At 37.6% G+C, this 18,051-nt stretch overlaps 1 protein-coding gene across 1 annotated transcript in view; it reads right to left on the bottom strand.

Moving 5' to 3' along the window:
* Nucleotides 1-18,051, bottom strand: part of cntnap5.S (contactin associated protein family member 5 S homeolog) — a 274,058-nt gene that overhangs the window by 47,047 nt on the left and 208,960 nt on the right. The window contains exons 17-19 of the mRNA XM_018237742.2: nt 12,330-12,548; nt 9,050-9,292; nt 8,501-8,728 (exon numbers count right to left, since the gene is read on the bottom strand). Of these exons, the coding sequence (XP_018093231.1) occupies nt 8,501-8,728; nt 9,050-9,292; nt 12,330-12,548 (690 nt within the window). The remainder of the gene's footprint in view (nt 1-8,500; nt 8,729-9,049; nt 9,293-12,329; nt 12,549-18,051) is intronic.

Below are 18,051 nucleotides of genomic sequence, written 5' to 3'. Positions count from 1 at the left end.
TGCTGCTGAACTACTAGGAGCAGCAGATTAGCACACCAGTCCCACTCCCCAACACTGCTAGACTAATAGCACTGGGCTCTTATAGTAGTAGTAGTAGTAGTAGTAAAACAACAAAAAAATAAATAAAAGCAGTCCTTACAAGGACTACTGTTATTGCAGCAGTCAGCAGATGAGATCAGAAGCAGGACAGCTGCCCACTGCAGCTACATACAGAGCACTGCAGTAGAAGGTAGATTACTAGCCAGCAAAGCTACCTAAGCTTAAATGTCCCTCAAACCCCTGCAGACTTCTGTCCCTCCAATAACAGAGCAGTATCAAAACGATTACTAGCCAGCAAACTTTCAACTGTCCCTGAAATCACTAACAGGCAGCAGCTCTCTCCCTACACTATCTCTTCAGCACACACAGGCAGAGTGAAAAAACGCTGCAGGGCTTCGGTTTTTATAGGGAAGGGGAGTGGTCCAGGGGAGAGCTTCCTGATTGGCTGCCATGTACCTGCTGGTCTGGGGTGAGAGGGCAAAAAAAAGCGCCAACAATGGCGAACCCAAAATGGCGAACGTCGCGCGATGTTCGCGAACTTCCGGCGAGCGCGAACACCCGATGTTCGCGCGAACAAGTTCGCCGGCGAACAGTTCGCGCCATCTCTATTCTTGAATGGTACAAAACATTGAGTGTGCTTGACTTTTGTCAGTGAATGGCTAGAAAAGCCTGTGATAATAGACTGAATGTGGAACAGCTAATTGAGTTAGCCACAGCTATTTTAAAAGATCGTAAATGAACATATGTGTACATTTATACATATTTATTCTTTCTTTGCAGTATATTTAGGAGAAAAAGGCACAAGTAGAGCTTGTAGGCAACATTATGCAAATAATAATAAGATGCAATAAAGTATTTGGAAATACAAAATAAATAAAGTGCATACTGATAATTACCAGAGGTAAAACCTGACCTAGCAGGACTGAAAAGTTTCCAGCAGAGAATGTGATGCTCGGTTGCTATCAGGATTTTGGTAGATGTTTGTGAGACAGCACAAGATTGATTACAGCACCTTACAACTAAGGAAAGGGTTAGAGTAATTCCATGCCTATGCAGGCACAAGAGAACCTATAAACATACAAGGTTGTTAATGTTCTAGTCAAAACAAAGACGCAAGCTATTCCGTCACATTTCAATGCCAGTTAGTAAGTCACTATAATATATACCTTTCCCCAGCTTGGAAAAAAATACAAAAGAATACAAAGAAGATTACAAAGGAATTCTCCTATAAGAATCCTTACTGAAAATCTGACTGTTCTTTGCTAGAGCTTCAAACATTGAACATGTTTTTTTCTGCCGAGGAAACCTTAAGCAGAACTATGTCCTCTAAAGACTCTTGTTTGTGGCCCTATTGACCCCACCACATTCCCTATACTTAAGTGTCTGTAGTGTGATGGATTGTGTATCCTTTCCTTTTTTCAACACAGGGAAACATGAGACTGAGATGATCCCCATACCAAAATTTAGAATACAGATAATGCTCAGTATACTTTCTTCCTAATCCAGTTTCTTCTATCAACATCTTGTTGTACATTTATTGAAATATATCTGACACTCTTCCATTCAAAGGAAAAAATAAAACATGGACAATTTATGTAACAGTATTATATGTTGTTTACAGATTCCATTATTTATTTTAAGATGCCTCATACTTTGAAGAATATTTTGCATGATGCCCACTTCACAGATATACACTAATAAATTGTGGCAGTTTTAAGTCTGTGGTAAATGAAAGATTTTATAGAGAACAACCAATAATAAATCTGTGAGTTCAGCAAATTCCATCATCAAAATGAGTAATATTAGCTCATTAATGTTGATGCTTTCCAGCTGTGACCTATCAAAACAAGTGCAAATCCAGATGAACAATATATGTTGTGCTATAATTTTAAGCAATAAATGTGCTGCAATTTTTTTTGTTCACACATAAATATAAAAGGAGAGAAGAATAAACCGATATTAAAGAAAATGTCCACAAGTTAAGTATTTTAATGCACAGTGGATCTTACTGATGTTCAATTCCTTACTCCTGCTCAACAGTGATGGGTCAATCTGACCCATTTTCCTTTGCCAAAAATTCGAGAAACTGCAAAAAAATTCAGCAAACCCTCAACGTCGCACAACAATTTTTTAATCTATGGACTTTTTTTTTTCAGCGAAACATGGCAAAATATTTCTCTCATCCCTACTGCTCATTTCCTAGATTGATACTAGCTGCAATGCAAACTCATACAGAGTTGCACTACTGTGGCAGTATTTGCACTCTAATGTATGGACATCACAATGTAGGTGTAGTCACTGCCTCACAGTTACCCATAGTTGGTTACATCTTCTCCTTAGTCTTCCATTACAAGATTGTACAAGATACAGCAGCAAGCTGAGCATCAGACAGTCAGATGGAGGCACATTTACCAAGGGTCGAATTTCGAATTCATGTTTTTTAAAAACTCCTATAAACCCCTATAAACTCAAAATTTGACCAATCTAAATTTATTAATAAAATTGAATTTTCTCAGCTTGGACGAATTTAATCAACCCGACAACTCGAATTTAATTAAAAAAGCTTGATTCAGCATTTAAATTTAAATTAGAATTAAAACTTGAATAGAGTTTGGATAATTCACAATTCAAATTTGAGAGTTTTGACTAAAAAAAAAAAAATTTAATTTTTAATTAGAATTAGACTTTTTTTTCAGGTTTTAAACAACAATGAGGGGCAGCTAGCCTATTATTTTAAGCCACTGTTTAATTGAACATTACAAATGTCTAGCTGAAACTCGGGAGGTTAACGATGAGGATCTCTTTAGTAGTGGCAGTCTAGTAGTAAAACAGGGAACTATGTCAATAAGGCGTGTGTTTAAATATAACTTCCAGCCCCTTCCAACTTCCAACAAGCTTCAACAACTAGGGGCTGATTCACTAAGGGTCGAATATCGAGGGTTAATTAACCCTCGATATTTGACTAGGAATTAAAATCCTTCGACTTCGAATATTGAAGTCGAAGGATTTAGTGCAGATGGTACGGTCGAACGATTCGAAAGATTTAAATCCAACGATCGAAGGAATATCCTTCGATCAAAAAAAGTTAGCCAAGCCTATGGGGACCTTTCCCATAGGCTAACATTGACTTCGGTAGCTTTTAGATGGTGAACTAGGGGGTCGAAGTTTTTTTTAAAGAGACAGTACTTCGACTATCGAATGGTCGAATAGTCGAACGATTTTTAGTTCGAATCATTTGATTCGAAGTCGTAGGTCGAAGTAGCCCATTTGATGGTCGAAGTAGCCCAAAAAAACTTCGAAATTCGAAGTTTTTTTACTTCGAATCCTTCACTCGAAGTTAGTGAATTGGCCCCTTAGAGTGAGATTGCAAGTTTGACAACATTAATACAAAAAGTAATGTCCCTGCTCCCTGTCAATGAGTCACATGACGCCACAGGTATTTTGACTGCAGTGCTTACCACAAGATAGTAATGGCAGTAACTGTACAACTGTATGAATCAGATATTTATTATTAAAAAATCCTTTTCCCCATTGCTTTAACAGTTCTTACTGTTTCTTTTTAATTGGACTGTGACAATGTTAATCCCTTATCTGAAATGCAAGTATTGTTCTAATGAATCGCTTAAGGGTGGTCTAGTCTTGTGCATGTTCTAACATTCTAATTGACTGCAGGTCTGTCAAGTCCTGTGAATGTTCTACTAATACTCTAATTGGCTATAGGTTGGTCTAGTCACATGAATATTCGTTATACAGTGTTTGGGTACAGGTTGATCTGGTCTTGTGAATGTTCTAATGCTACAATGGACTGTTGGTTGAGCTAGTTCTGTAAAGGGGAGGTTCACCTTCAGAACATAGTCTAAATATGAATAGCCCCAGTCAAGAGAAACAGTTTTGTTACGTATCTTTATTATTTTGAATGGGTAGTTTTGAAGCTACAGACCATATAAGCTGTAGATCACTGCTGCTAAAAGGCTCTATCCTCTGCTCTCTGCTGCCTCTCTTACTGGGATCGCCAACACAGGAAGTCCATTTGCCCGTACAGGAAGTTGGCACAGATCTGGTTACTGCACATGCATCCCCTCACCTGCTTCATTTGCATTTCACTTATCCTATTGGCCACATTTTTTTTTGTTTGGCTGCCTGCCAAGTGGCCTGGGAAATCCCCTACAGAGAGAGCTGCGACCACAGAAGAGAGAACTTTAGCAGGGCTGATCTGTGGCTTATCAAGTCTGTTATTATTCAATAAATAATAAAGATGATTTGCAAAAAAAAAATCTCACAGGGACTATTCAAATGTTGAATAAGACCTGAGATGAACATCCCCTTTAAAAATATGCAATGTTCAAATTTGCTACAGATTAGCCTGTTCTAGTGAATGTTCTAACACTCTCATTGACTTCAGAGTGGACTAGTTCTGTGACTGTTTTAATGCTCTAATTGGCTACAGGTTAGCTTGGTCCTGTTAATTTTCTATTTCTGTAACTGGTTAAAGGTTGGTCCAGTCATGTGAATGTTACAATGCTCTTATTAACTACAGATTGGTCCAGTGAAGAGCATAATGCTCTAATTGACCTTAACTTGGTCTAGTCGTGCGAATGTTTTAATGCTCTAATTAGTAGAGCCTTGTGAACATTTTAATGCACTGATACAAGTTGGTCTAGTGTTTATAATCTTCTGTTTTGGTCTTTCCCTGGATATGTTATCTTTGGTTGAAGAATACTCTAGCTTTATGAATCCCAATGGTATTTAGGGCTACATGACAGTCCCAACCCTTATGTTATACACTCTGTTACTATCAGTTAACAGTTTTCCCTTTTAGGAAAATAATCAACATTTTAATTTTATTTTCAATGTAATATCATATACCTCAAAGACACTTCCTTTAGTAGAATTACTTTTTTTTGTGGCCTGAATAAAAAAAAAAATATAAATTTTATGCAATATCATTGTTTTTAGGATGATTTTATAGATTAAATGTGTATGATTTGCTTGCCGAACTTCCATTCAGTTTTGTTAATTTTGATGGCCCTTTTAACATTTGGTTTAACTTTTTTTTATTAATAGGTCCAAAAACTCAAAAAATATTTGAGACGTGTCAGGACTAGTTATTTGTTAGAACATTAATACATGCTCCTCTGCCATCCCTCAACGCCCTTACTTCTTTAATAGCTTTTTGCTATTACCATGTCTGACAATAGTCCCATTAAAAATTTTGTCAACAACATATCTCAAACTAATAGCCATTAAGAACTGACCAAAATATCTATTTATTGACTATACTTTACTGTTTATTTTCTAGGTAGTCTATAAAATGTACATTTTTATACAACAGACAAGTTGCAATTATCATGATAGCTGACAGAATATAGTACTTTAGCTCTAGAAGATAAATAATTGTATTTTTGCAACAAACAAAATGAAAAGACTCATTTAAAAATGGGTGCCTATAATGCAACATTCCTTTCCTCCTTTCCAAAATCCCTGTGTAATTGTAATCTCTACAATTTTTGTGTAATATAATAAGTTTTATCTATATGGGAAAGGGTGAGAAGGGGGAGGCATGCCATTCCTCAGTAACCTGAGTTCCAGTAGCTTGTCCTGAATTAAGTAGCTTGTCCTGAATGCTGCCTTGCCTTGTCTGTAAAGCCTTGCCCTGTCTGAGGTCTATTGCCTCCCTGTGGTTTGTCTTGAGAAACCTACCTTGTCTTTGTGTCCTACACTGTCCATGCTCTTTCCTGTTTCAATCAGTCTCTTCTACTCCCACTCCATGCTGCTTCAGTCTCTCTTGTTCTTTGACTGCTTTGTCCTCCTCCAGTCCATCCAATTCTATACCCACTCCCTCCTACTTCAGCCTGCCTTGTTCCAGTCTCTCTCCAGATATTTGCATACTCTTCCTTGTTTTTGTTTGTTTTTATTTACCTTTTGGGCATCTGCTGTCTCTTGTCTGAAAAGTCTAACTACATTTTATAATTCCCTTACACATGCACACCCTTCAATGAGTGACAATGTGACTGGCATGAAGGGTATTTATGAACTGTAATAAAAATACCTGGTGGTCTAGTGGTTCGGCAGCGTGGACGACCGCCACGCCGCTGTGCTCCTTCTCCTTCCTCCTCCCGGCGCCATCAGTGCTCTTAAAGGCAGGCGTGAAAACGCACGTTCTTGGGCGTGGAATTCTTGCCCTATAAAAGGCCCATTCAGACTGCTGACCGATGCCCGTGATAGAACTTGTTTTTAGTGGTTCCTGAGCCTTGTGTGTCCAATCTGTTCTGTATCTAGTTTGTTTGATTACCCGTGTTTGACCCAGCCTGTTCCTGACTATTCTGCATTCTGTATCCTGACCCTCGCCTGCCTACGACAACTCTTCCTGCTTAACTCCTTGATTGACAACCCGGTTTGACCCTAGCCTGCCTGATGATTCTTGATATCTGCCTGCCTCGACCCTGCCTGTCTGACGATTCTCTTGCCTGCTCCATTTGTACCGTGACCTTCGGCCCAAAAGACTCTGCTAACAGCCGTGCCCCTTTGCCAGCCAAAACATCTCGCCTTGCACCTCTCGTTAAGTCCAGGTGGCACCCAAGTAAGCTGAGGGCTCCTCCCGAAGCCAAACAGTGGTCACACTACTGGTGAAACCGAGCCGAGACCAGGGTGCTTGGCACTTGTTCTGGTATTGGGTGCCGGTCGTGACATGAACACTGTGTAAGGGCTCTGTAGCATTTTATCATCTTATATGAATTTATAAGAAGCAGCTACATAGATTTTGGCATTTGCTAGAATCTTGTGCTGGGTGCTTACAAAATATTTAACCACTGACTGACAACTGCATAAAAAATTATGATTAGACAATAGAAATTGGTACACAGAAATGTGATTAAGAATGTTATTTGGATTAATGAAAGAAATTCCCTCTGCAATGGGTTATTAATATTGTATGTGTAAAGTAAAATAATTAAAGTAAGTCTTGATTAAAGAAGGAAGGTCAACCATTAAGAAGTGATATATTAACTCAGCACAGCACAAAGGGCTGTTGTTAATTGTTTTGCCTACATGACACCTGGATGTGATTTAGGGGGAAATGCTCTTCTGTTTAATTTCTTATCTCATAGCTGCATGCAATCCTCAATGTCATTCTCTCGGAGATATTTTCTGGCAGGATACAAGGGCTGGTGATACAGTGTAGAGTTTGCAGAACTGGATATTAAACATAATACGTACCCTCAGTGTCTGTTTTCAACAGATGTGTGTGAAACCTGGTTTAGAATTAATACTGCCACCCAGATGAACCATGTTCAGCAGAGGAGCAGCTGTGACCTGATATTTCCGAAAAATAGACCTGAACATACTACTTTTATAACAATTTGTTTTTTATTTGTGATTTGTGATTTCAGACAGAGTTTTATTCTTCTGGCTAAGTTTGTTGTGCCAGGGTTGAATACTACTACTGCTATTCTCTGATGCAACCGAGAGGCCTTTAGGATCTTGCTTGTGATGGGTCACAGCTTTCACTGGTGGTTTTAATTTGCTCTACAAAGACTAGACTAGGCAGCTATCTTTGTAGTCCAAAAAGGGATCAACCTCAATTTAAACCAGGGATTACGTCTTTCTGCAAACCACAAAAGCAATCCAAGCAACCATGAGGCAACTTGAGTTAAGCAAATCCCAATACAGGTGTGGGATCCGTTATCCGGAAACCCGTTATCGAGAAAGTTCCGAATTACGGAAAGGCCGTCTCCCATAGACTCCATTATAATCAAATAATCCAAAAATGATTTCCTTTTTCTCTGTTGTAATAAAACTGTACATTGTACTTGATCCAAACTAAGATATAATGAATCCTTATTGGAAGCAGAACCAGCCTATTGGGTTTATTTAATGTTTACATGATTTTCTAGTAGTCTTAAAGTGTGAAGATCCAAATTACAGAAAGACCCATTATCCAGAAAGCCCCTGGTCCCAAGCATTCTGGATAATAGATCCCATACCTGTATTTGTTTTACCTTTTTACTAATATAATACTAACATAATAATACAATACTATACTTACTAACATAATCAAACAAGAAAAGCCCGATAGATTGGTCATGACCTATACAGAGATGCTAGCACATGTATTCACACATGATAAACATAAGTCTGCAGTAAAGGTAAGACCTACTGTATGACAAGTAGTTCATCCGGGTTTAAATAGGTGTTAAGAGTTCAGTACTGCCACTGCTTTATAGAACAGAATTATGTTGATTGTTGAACAGTACACATTCTGTCAAACTGACTCATTTACTGGTATAGATCCTAAATCTGCCGACTCATTAATAACTGAATTCCCAATATAAATGTTTGGCACATACCCCTAAAAAGTTCCTTCTGACATTTTACTTACTTTAAAGTACTGCAAATAAAATTAGAAACCATTAATTCTTTAAAATAAACAGGATTTTTGTTTGTCCTAGCGAAGAGCACTTACCATTTCTGGTGAGTAGCACAGCCATATAGTCTTGATAAAATGAATTTATGTGAAGTAAAAGACTTGGGGCTTGTCCCGTCACAAAGCTGAATGAAATATTCTCCTTAGATATCATTGTATCGGCATAGATTGGAGACGAGGGGAAAATGCTGGCATTTTTAGACACGGGATACGGCTCCTGAAAAATATATGTGACTGAGGTTCCAGCTTCAAACATGCCAGACACCTCTAGAAGAGAAAATCACAGAAAAAAATTCTTAAAATTGCAAACCAAAGTCCACAAAATAGATTTGTGTAAAGGTTTAAGGCTGCAAAGTGAGCAGTTGCCAAAGTCAGTAAATTACAGCATTTGATGTCATCAGTCATTCTCATTAATACCTATCATCTGTCATAGGAAAAGACCATGTTGACCCATTCTAAAAAAATTTGAGTTTTGATTCACAGTTGAAGAACCTCTGATCCAATAATATTTCACTTTCTATCTTTATTAGGTATTTGAATTACATTATTTTATTATTTTCTTACAAGGCAGTCCAGTTGGCTTCTCACCTTTTGCACAAGAGGGACCTTCATAAGCAGAGTTTGTGCAATCACAGAAATATCCATTACGCTTCTCCATACATTTCGCATTGTTGTGACACAAATTTCCATATGTGCTGCAATGCCCAGGACATCCTGGTCTTATATCTGGGATCAGTCTGGCTCGTTCTTTAAGATCAATTATCTGACCATTGACCTGGAGTGAGCGAATGCATCCCACAAAGCCTCTTTGCCTATTTGATAAGGTTCCTCCTAGAGGGGTGAGAAATTGCAAATCTCGTAACCATTAATATATCTTTTAGTTATTCTATGGTTACTTAATCAGCAGTAGGCTGGCTGGCTAGTAGCCACTTAACAGTTCAGCCATTTGGTTTACCTTTAATGCCATCACCAAATGACTGGAAAGTCAATCAAGAAAAGATATGTTTATATATTGACATTTTAAATCCCTTAAAGTAAAACTATACCCCAATCAATGTAGGTAAAATCCTACTTCATGTAAAACATTTTCATAATAATACATTTTTTTTATTAGTATGTGCCATTGGGTAATCATAAATAGAAAATTGCCATTTTAAAAAACAAGGGCCGCCCCCTGGGATCCTAGGATTCACGGTGTACACAAACAAACCATACATGTTAGTTCACATGAGCCAATTAACAGACAGAGTTCTGCTTTTGCTTCAACACTTCTCTCTTTTACAGCTAGAGTTTTAGTATTTCTGGTCAGGTGATCTCTGAGGCAGCACACAGACCATCATGAAATGGTGGTTCAAGCGAAGAGATGTAAAAGGGCAATATTTACTTAAATATATACACCAGTTTTTTTAAAGGAACAGTTCAATGTAAAAATAAAAACTGGATAAATAGATGGATAAATAGATAAATAGGGTAAATAGATATGCTGTGCAAAATAAAACATATATTTCCTATATAGTTGGTTAGCCAAATATGTAATGTATAAAGGCTGGAGTGAGCAGATGTCTAACATAACAAAACAGAACACAACTTCCTGCTTTTTAGCTCTCTAACTTTGAGTTAGTAAGCAACTTGAAGAGGGGGCACATGGGAAATAACTGTTCAGTGAGTTTACAATTGATACTTAACATGCAGCACATATTCAGCTGTTAAGACCCATGTGGCCTCCCTCAAGTCACTGATTGTTTACTACCTGGTAACCAATCAGTGGAAACCAAGAGAGCTGCAAAACAAGTAGTGTTCTGGCTATTATTTTAGCCAGTCACTTCAGCTTTTATACATTACATTTTTGGCTAACTAACTATAGTAGAAACATTTTTTATTTTGCACTGGCTATCTATTTAACCAGTTTTTTTTAACCAGTTTATCTATTTAACCAGTTTTATTTTGATACTGAACAATTGTTTTAATATGCCATTTAATTTGATATCAACTATATATTGCTTAAGTATTCATTTTCAGGGTGTAGTTTTCTTTTAAACCTATAATCACAATGGTCAGTTGAAAGCAGAAGGCTTCTGCAGGACCTCATTGGAAAATCTCTAGAAGCTCTATTCAGAGACATGGTGCAACATTTTAACAATACACGATCATTTTAGTTGTAGTAAATAGAAATGGTAAGGAAACCAGTAGTTATGTTTTGCCATCAGGATTGACGATCTTTAACTAAAAGGTTTTAGTTTGCTTGCCTACATAACTTATCTGTGCTTAAAAGGTTGACTAGTGTGGACATTGGAGCCAAAGGAGTTAATCAGATCTCAGAGCCCTGCCAAAGGGATGTGCATGCCTTTCATAGCTTGTTGAGACTGCAGATGTCACTGGCTCACAAGGTGGTTTTATTTTCTTCTAACACTTCCCCAGGTGATATTTCCCCTGGGGTAACTGACTGTAAAATCATTTTCACTTCTACCAAAAGTTTCTAATATGTAATTAAACATCGGAGGAACAGGATACGTGTTCTGAAGGTAGAAATCAGTGAAAAATAAAGAAAAATTTGAATGAACCTAACTACTTAGCCCATTACACTGCCATCTGAACAGGCAGATTATACAGACCCAGCTCAACTTGGTTTGCAGTTGAGGGGGAATAGTCATTGATATGTTTAGCCTATGACCATACAGTTGAAATGGACAAGCAGGAAAATTCATTATTCCTGGAGCATCCAAAGCATTCTTCTTTTACTGTACTAAGACGTTTCTGTAGTCATCCGACTGTCTTCCTCAATTCAGAATGGCCTGTACAAAAACATTATACCCTGGATTCTTACTCCAATCAGCATAATCTGTGTAGGACCTGTTCTGTTCAGGTCACACCTGTAAAATTGTCCCTGCTGTTTTAATTGCTTTAAACAGTCACATTGTAAAATCCTTGAAAATAAATGGAACAATGAGGTTTTTATAAATGTAATTTTTTCCTGAACTCAGTTATGGCTTTCAGATTTTCAGAGTTTTTTTTATAAAATATTCTAGCAACTGAGAAAAAAAATATTGCATTTGCAATTTATATATTATTCATTCATATATTAATAAATCAACCTCCCTGTGTGTTTGGCAGGGTGGTAACATTAAAATCAAGGTACAGCAGATCACATCAGACTATGGTTAAGACTATCTGTTAAGGTTGAATATGAATATTTTTAATTTTCAAAAAATGTATATATGGAACAAGTCACTTGTTTTAGGCTACTAGGCCCAGATTTGTGGCAAGGCCACAAAGCCCTGGGCCTAGTGCAGCAAAATTTTAGGGGCACAATCTAAGGAGCACTTGGGATGCACAAAACCCAGTGCCCTGGTGTATGAACTTGCAGGGGGAGGGGCGAGTTTGCACACAAAGGTGGTTGGCTTGGCTCTAGGACTGCATGGCCTATTTGCACCTGTGCAGGAAGTCCAGACTTATTAGCCTTGGGCAGACTAGGGTGAAGTTGACTCACTTGGTCACTATATTATAGTATTATGTTGAGCAGACATCACAAAACCTGCTTTTATACAATCCTATTTAAGTAATTACTCAATAGCACAAGATGTACAACTGCTTAAATGTTAGTAAAGATGAGGGCAGAGGATTAGTTGGTATTTCTATCATGAGGTCACAGCCAAACTTCTCCCTTGCATTGTATATCGATTAAGTCCCTCCTAAATATGCATTTTGATGTAAGGGTACGCCAACATGCACAATGACTCTCATTGATAACTTTGTACTCTTGGACTGATTCCATCTGTCAAAAACTGTGTACCTAATATGCGATTGCACCATTTCATCTATATGTTATGAATCCACTGACACCTGGAGAATGTGTCCCACAAATCCTTACCCACGTATAGCTGACTGCTTAGTGGCAAGCGAATGCGTCCATCTAATGTTTCACGGTTTAATTTTCTTGGTTGGTTATCCACAATAAGGGTTGCTTCCTTCATATTCCTTTCAGCTTTGACATAATGCCACCGGCCATCATTCAGGGCAGAGACTGAATGCAGAAAAACCTCAGTGGGGCCACTCCCAGCATCAAATGAATATATAATCTGGAAGGGAGCTGTAGAATAACACAGACTGTTTAGCATCATTATTAATATCTACCCTTATTTGATTTAATTTATATTCATTTATGAATAAAAGTCAAAATCAAAAAAAGAACAAGTGGGATAGATTATGCAATCTAAATATGTATTTCTTAGACTGTAAGGCCAGGATAACTTTTGAGGCATATTTGGAAATCGGATGAGGTCCAGAGGACCCCTAACACCACCTAAACTACAATAGCTACACACTTTTCATCAGTTCAGTTTCTCTTTGGGTTTCTACGTTCTCTATCCACATTTCCTGACCCTTGAAAAATATATAGGAATCAACTAATTGCATCAAGCTTTATTGCCATTGGTTGTCTAATGGTGTTAAGTTTCTGAACTAAACACACACCAGTCATCTCACCATTGCAAAAAGAATCAAACCACTGTACCATGGTGCAGTTTTGGAAAGCTATCAATTATATTAGCAACTGGAGAAGCACCCAATTCATAATAATGGTTTACCATTGCATACATTACATAAAACTATCTAACTAAATAAAACTATTCACCCACAAGTATTAACCTGAACAGTAAAGGATAAGACAATGTAAGATTACATATCATAATCTGTGGAAGTACATCCATACAAATGGTTTAAGCACAGTAATGTTGAATCTCCTTAATTATTTTCTGTTTATAATAATGCTACATGCCTATATATTTTTCTCAATAAACCCTATAGGTTAAACCCATAGGTTCCAATTTGCTTAAATGTATCTGTGGTCTTCCTCTTTGCACCAAGCTCCTCCAATGCTTAGCCTGGAATGAGTATAACCAAGCTAAGATGGGTTTATGTTACCCTCTAATTCTTGAGCAGGATAATGTTTCATGGTATTCCAATATAGTCAAGAGAGTCAAGCTGGGTCTATCATGACCCTATAGTGTCAAGTATTCAAGCTGTAAACATGTTTTCTTCAAAGCAATAGAGGGTGATTTTCAAGTGTTTTCCCTGCATATTTTCCAAGTGTTTTTTCCTGCATATTTGCTCTATTAAAAATGAGGCAGATGAAACAACAGAAATGACCCTTATTGCTGCTGCTTAGTGATGAGTGAATGTGCCAGGAGCAAATTCGCAGTGAATTTGCAAGTTTTGGCGTCAATTAATGGGTGCCCATTGACTTTAATGCACGTCAAAAGTTGCTGGCATCGGCATTGTTGCTGGCACTAATTTTGACGCCTGTGAATTAATGCTGGTGTCAAAATTCTCCTTTTGCTAATTTTTCGTCCGTTTTGGGACAGATTTGCCCATCACTACTGCTACTGTATTATTGTGTTGGGAAAAATCAAAATAGCTTTGACCACATTAACATAGTTCATTAAGTGAAAAACTCTTGGTAAAATGAAAACTATTTACACCATGAAAGCTATTTCTTTGCATCAAGTTCCAGTTCCAGCACAGAGCTAAATATCTTCCAAATTCACATTAAGAAAAAAAAAACAGAGGGGAAAAAAAGACCAAAAATAATGGTTTGTGTGTGAAATGTTTTTCCTCCCACGCAGAAAGAATCACAAGATAAATCTGTTGAGGACTTGCTCCATTTGTTATGTAGTGTTCATTATGTTATTATGCTGCTGTGAATCCTGAAAGGTTATTATTCAAATGTTTCAGAATTATTTTACATTGTATCTACAATTCAGATTTTCTACAATCAAGCAGTATGTGTGTGTGTGTGTCTTGTAAAAGCCAGAGGGGATATATGGTGGATGACAGGTATATATCCCCATTCTTTAGGTTTTAAAAACATCCCTTTAAGAGCCACCCCTTTAAGAGATGCCATAGTTTAACCAGCCAGAGGTGGACTGGATATCCAAGGGAAGTTTTAAGGAGGTGTGCAGCAGGTGAAGAGAGCGAGTGTAAGTGAGAAGGAATTCTCTTGTTCACTGGGAAAAAGAGTTTCTCAATAAAAAAGGCCAGGCTGTTTTACTCCAGGCAGAGGGGACCCTGTATATGAGAAAGTAGGAGCTGCACGTGGGATCTGTCTTGCATGTCACCTGCTGAATTAACTGAGACCAGAGTGTTTGGGTCTGTGAGAGAGTAGGAGCTACATGTGGGAGCTGCCTGGTAAATTTCTTCTGCTGAATTCCCAGAGACCAGCCTGGTTTAGTCTCCTTGGGGTATTGGACACTCGAACTATCAAAGTTCTGTTGTGTTGAACTTTTGTAGCTGAAAACAAGCTATTTTCTGTTTTTTTCTGTTCATTACTCTGCTGCTGCAAAAGCTTATTTGAGTTGGAAAAAATAAATGCACTGTTTTCCTTCACTCTGGAGTGGCCTGCATTTATGGTGCATTTATGGTGCAAATCCTGCAAATTTATGGTGCAAATCCTGCCTGCCCAAACTTCACAGTCTATAGATGTTTGTGCAGTGTATAGTATGTGTGTGTGTGTGTGTCTCTAGACAATTGTGCACTGTATAGTAAAGTACTGATTACCCCACTGGGCATAGATGTCATTGAGTCAAAGTGGCATGACCTAGTTGCTGGTATTCAGCAGCCAATAAGCACTTACCAGGTAATCTATATAATTGAATGTTCCTAAATTAATATGTTAAAGAATTATAACCTTAAAGGATATAATCTTAAAAAACACTTTATGTCTACGAAAATGTATCCCGGTCATGACAAACATATATTACCTGTATAATATATAACCTGTACGATAATAAACCTGTTTTTTATTTGGACTGTTGTATGGCTTATTGGACTTGTTGTTGTTTATGTTCCAGATTACTGGGCACTTTATATCTCTACTTTTGCTGAGGTTTGTTTATTAGATGAATATTGCTATGGGCAGTGAAGTGAGGTTCACATTTGGCTTGTCTGAAGGTGTTAGACTGTTATGATTACACTCTTAAAATAAGTGTCTTAATTCTGTAATTAATCCATGGTCTAAAACACTTGACGACAACACGCACTCTTACTGTCTTTTTACAGAAGGAGCAAGGATGACATATAAATGCCCATTATTCTTCACTCCTGGAGAATAATTAGAAGGAACTAATTCTATCATTGCATTACTTTAAGACTCTGTTTTACTTATCACTTTCTGTGCTACCAGCATGTGGCATCTAATGTAGAAACACTCATGTTGTCATTCTCTTTGCAACGCCATACACAGACTTATTAAAGGGGACCCGTCACCCAAAAAAAATATTCAAAATCCTATTTTATCACATTAGTCAAGCAATATGAACTCATTTGGAATTATTTGAAACTTTTTTCCTTCAGTCTGGGAATTCATAATTATAGCAAGCAGGCAAGAGCCATTTTGTGGACACTGTTATTAAGGCAAGCCTTGACTCACCTCAGAATCTTGTTTGTGCACCAGAATGGGGGACCCGATGTCCATCCCCATGCCCTGGCTACACAATTAAACGTTGAAGAGAATGAGAGAATGTGTAGAGAGCAGTGACATCTAGGAAGAGCTGAATGGAAAGTGAAAGTAATTGTCTGCCTGCCTCTATGCCTAAAGCATATATTCCTTAATTGAATCATTTACCTTCTATGTGGTACTGTATCAAAAGCTTTAGCAAAGTCCAAGTATATCACATCCACTGCCATCCCAGAGTGGAAGTTCCTGCTCACCTCCTCATAAAATGCAATTAAATTAGTCTGGAAAGATCTGTTGCACATAAAACCATGCTGGCACAAATAAATAGTGTTATGATTTACAATGGAGTCTATTATCTTATCTCTTAATGTGGACCTGTCACCAGACATAAAAAGCTGTATAATAAAAATCCTTTTCAAATTGAAAAAGAAACCCAAATTTTATTTTTTTAAGCATTCATGGCTGTTGTAAACTCATTTAAAAATCCCAGCTATCAATCAAATATTGCCTGCACCTCCTCTATGCCTTAAGGTGGCCATAGACTCCAAGATCCGCTCGTTTGGCGACATCGCCAAACGAGCGGATCTTTCCCTGATATGCCACTAAACTGCATGGCTATATCAGGGGTAATTCGAACGTTTGGCCGTATGGCCGAACGATCGAACTACGATGCGCCAAGCGGCTCCGACGGGTCGGGTAAAAATCCAACCTTCCCGATCGATATCGTGGCCAGATATCGATCGGGAAGACCCGTCGGAAGCCCCCATACATGGGCAGATAAGCTGTCAAATCGGTCCAAACGACCGATATCGGCAGCTTTATCTGCCCGTGTATGGCCACCATTAGGCATAGAGGTGAGCCAGGCAATTACTTTCACTTTCCATTCTGCACTTACTAGATGTAACTGCTCTCCCCACCTCCCCCCTGTTCTGTTCACCATTTAATTGTGTAACAAGGGCATGGTGATGGACTTCAGGTCCACCGTTCTGGTGCACAAACAAGATTTTGAGATGATGCAAGGCTTGTCTTAATAACAGTGTCCACAAAATGGCTCCTGCCTGCTTGCTATTTTTACAGTGTAATTAAAGTTAATAATGTTGACTAACATAATAAGACATAAGACATTTTCTTTTCACACTAAAAAGCACAAAAACACATTTAAAACTTAGTGAACTAGAAATAATGAACTATCAACACATCCTCTAGTGTCTGGGAATAGAAGTGCATTTATCCTGAGTTGCTTCAGTGAAAATTTTCCTTCCAGGCAACTCTCCAGCAGACAATCATCTCTGGAAGGCCTCAAGGCAACTAATCTATCTAAATGCAAGAGAGAAAGAACATATCTTCTAATAAGGCATTAAGCTATATCATAGAAAACTTTTGTCCAACAAGCTTGACTTCCATTTACCCAAGGAAGGCAATTAGCAATTTCACTTGTCATTTATAGCAGTTTGTTTTATTTAAAATTTTATGTTCACAAAAATGAAAAACAATTCAATTGGACTTTGATGTGCAATTAACATTATATCAAAGCTCATTACAAAGTGATTAGCTTTCATGAGTCGTATCATTTGTTTAAGGCCTAACTTTTATTGCTTTCAGAGTCGAAGTTATTGTTAATGAAACTTTGGCCATAGTGTTGCATTTACTAAACAGAAAGGAAATACTATTTGCCGACAGAAAACCCAGCCATCAACCGGGTAAATAAAGTTCCATTATCTCCCAGCATTTTATTTCAGATGCAACGATTTATAAGAGCTTTGTTGATTTTTTTTATATACAGCAATATATTCTGCATTTGAGCAAGCTTGATTATTCTTGAATCATTTTAATGACTTGAGAATAATAAGTGGCTTTAAAATCCAAGTCAGTCTTTGAGAGGAACATTTGAACAGCCTAACATATATAGTTTGGTTTAAAGAATGGCTGAAGCAATGACAAACTACATTTTCCTTTATTACACAGTAACACTCTTTGTTCAGTTTGATATTCATACACAAAAACTGAAGATAAATATTGGGCTTCCTTGAAGATCAGGTGAAAAAATCTTTTTTTCTGTATTTACTTAAAACTGAAATTTATTTAGTGTACATTTAAGTGAAACTTGAGATTTATTAAGTGTAAAAACCACAAAATACTC

Source organism: Xenopus laevis, chromosome 9_10S, assembly GCF_017654675.1.
Source record: "Xenopus laevis strain J_2021 chromosome 9_10S, Xenopus_laevis_v10.1, whole genome shotgun sequence".
NCBI classification, from domain to species: Eukaryota; Metazoa; Chordata; class Amphibia; order Anura; family Pipidae; genus Xenopus; species Xenopus laevis.
Note: the sequence above shows the minus strand (reverse complement) of the source record. Positions and strands in the feature narration are given on the sequence as shown.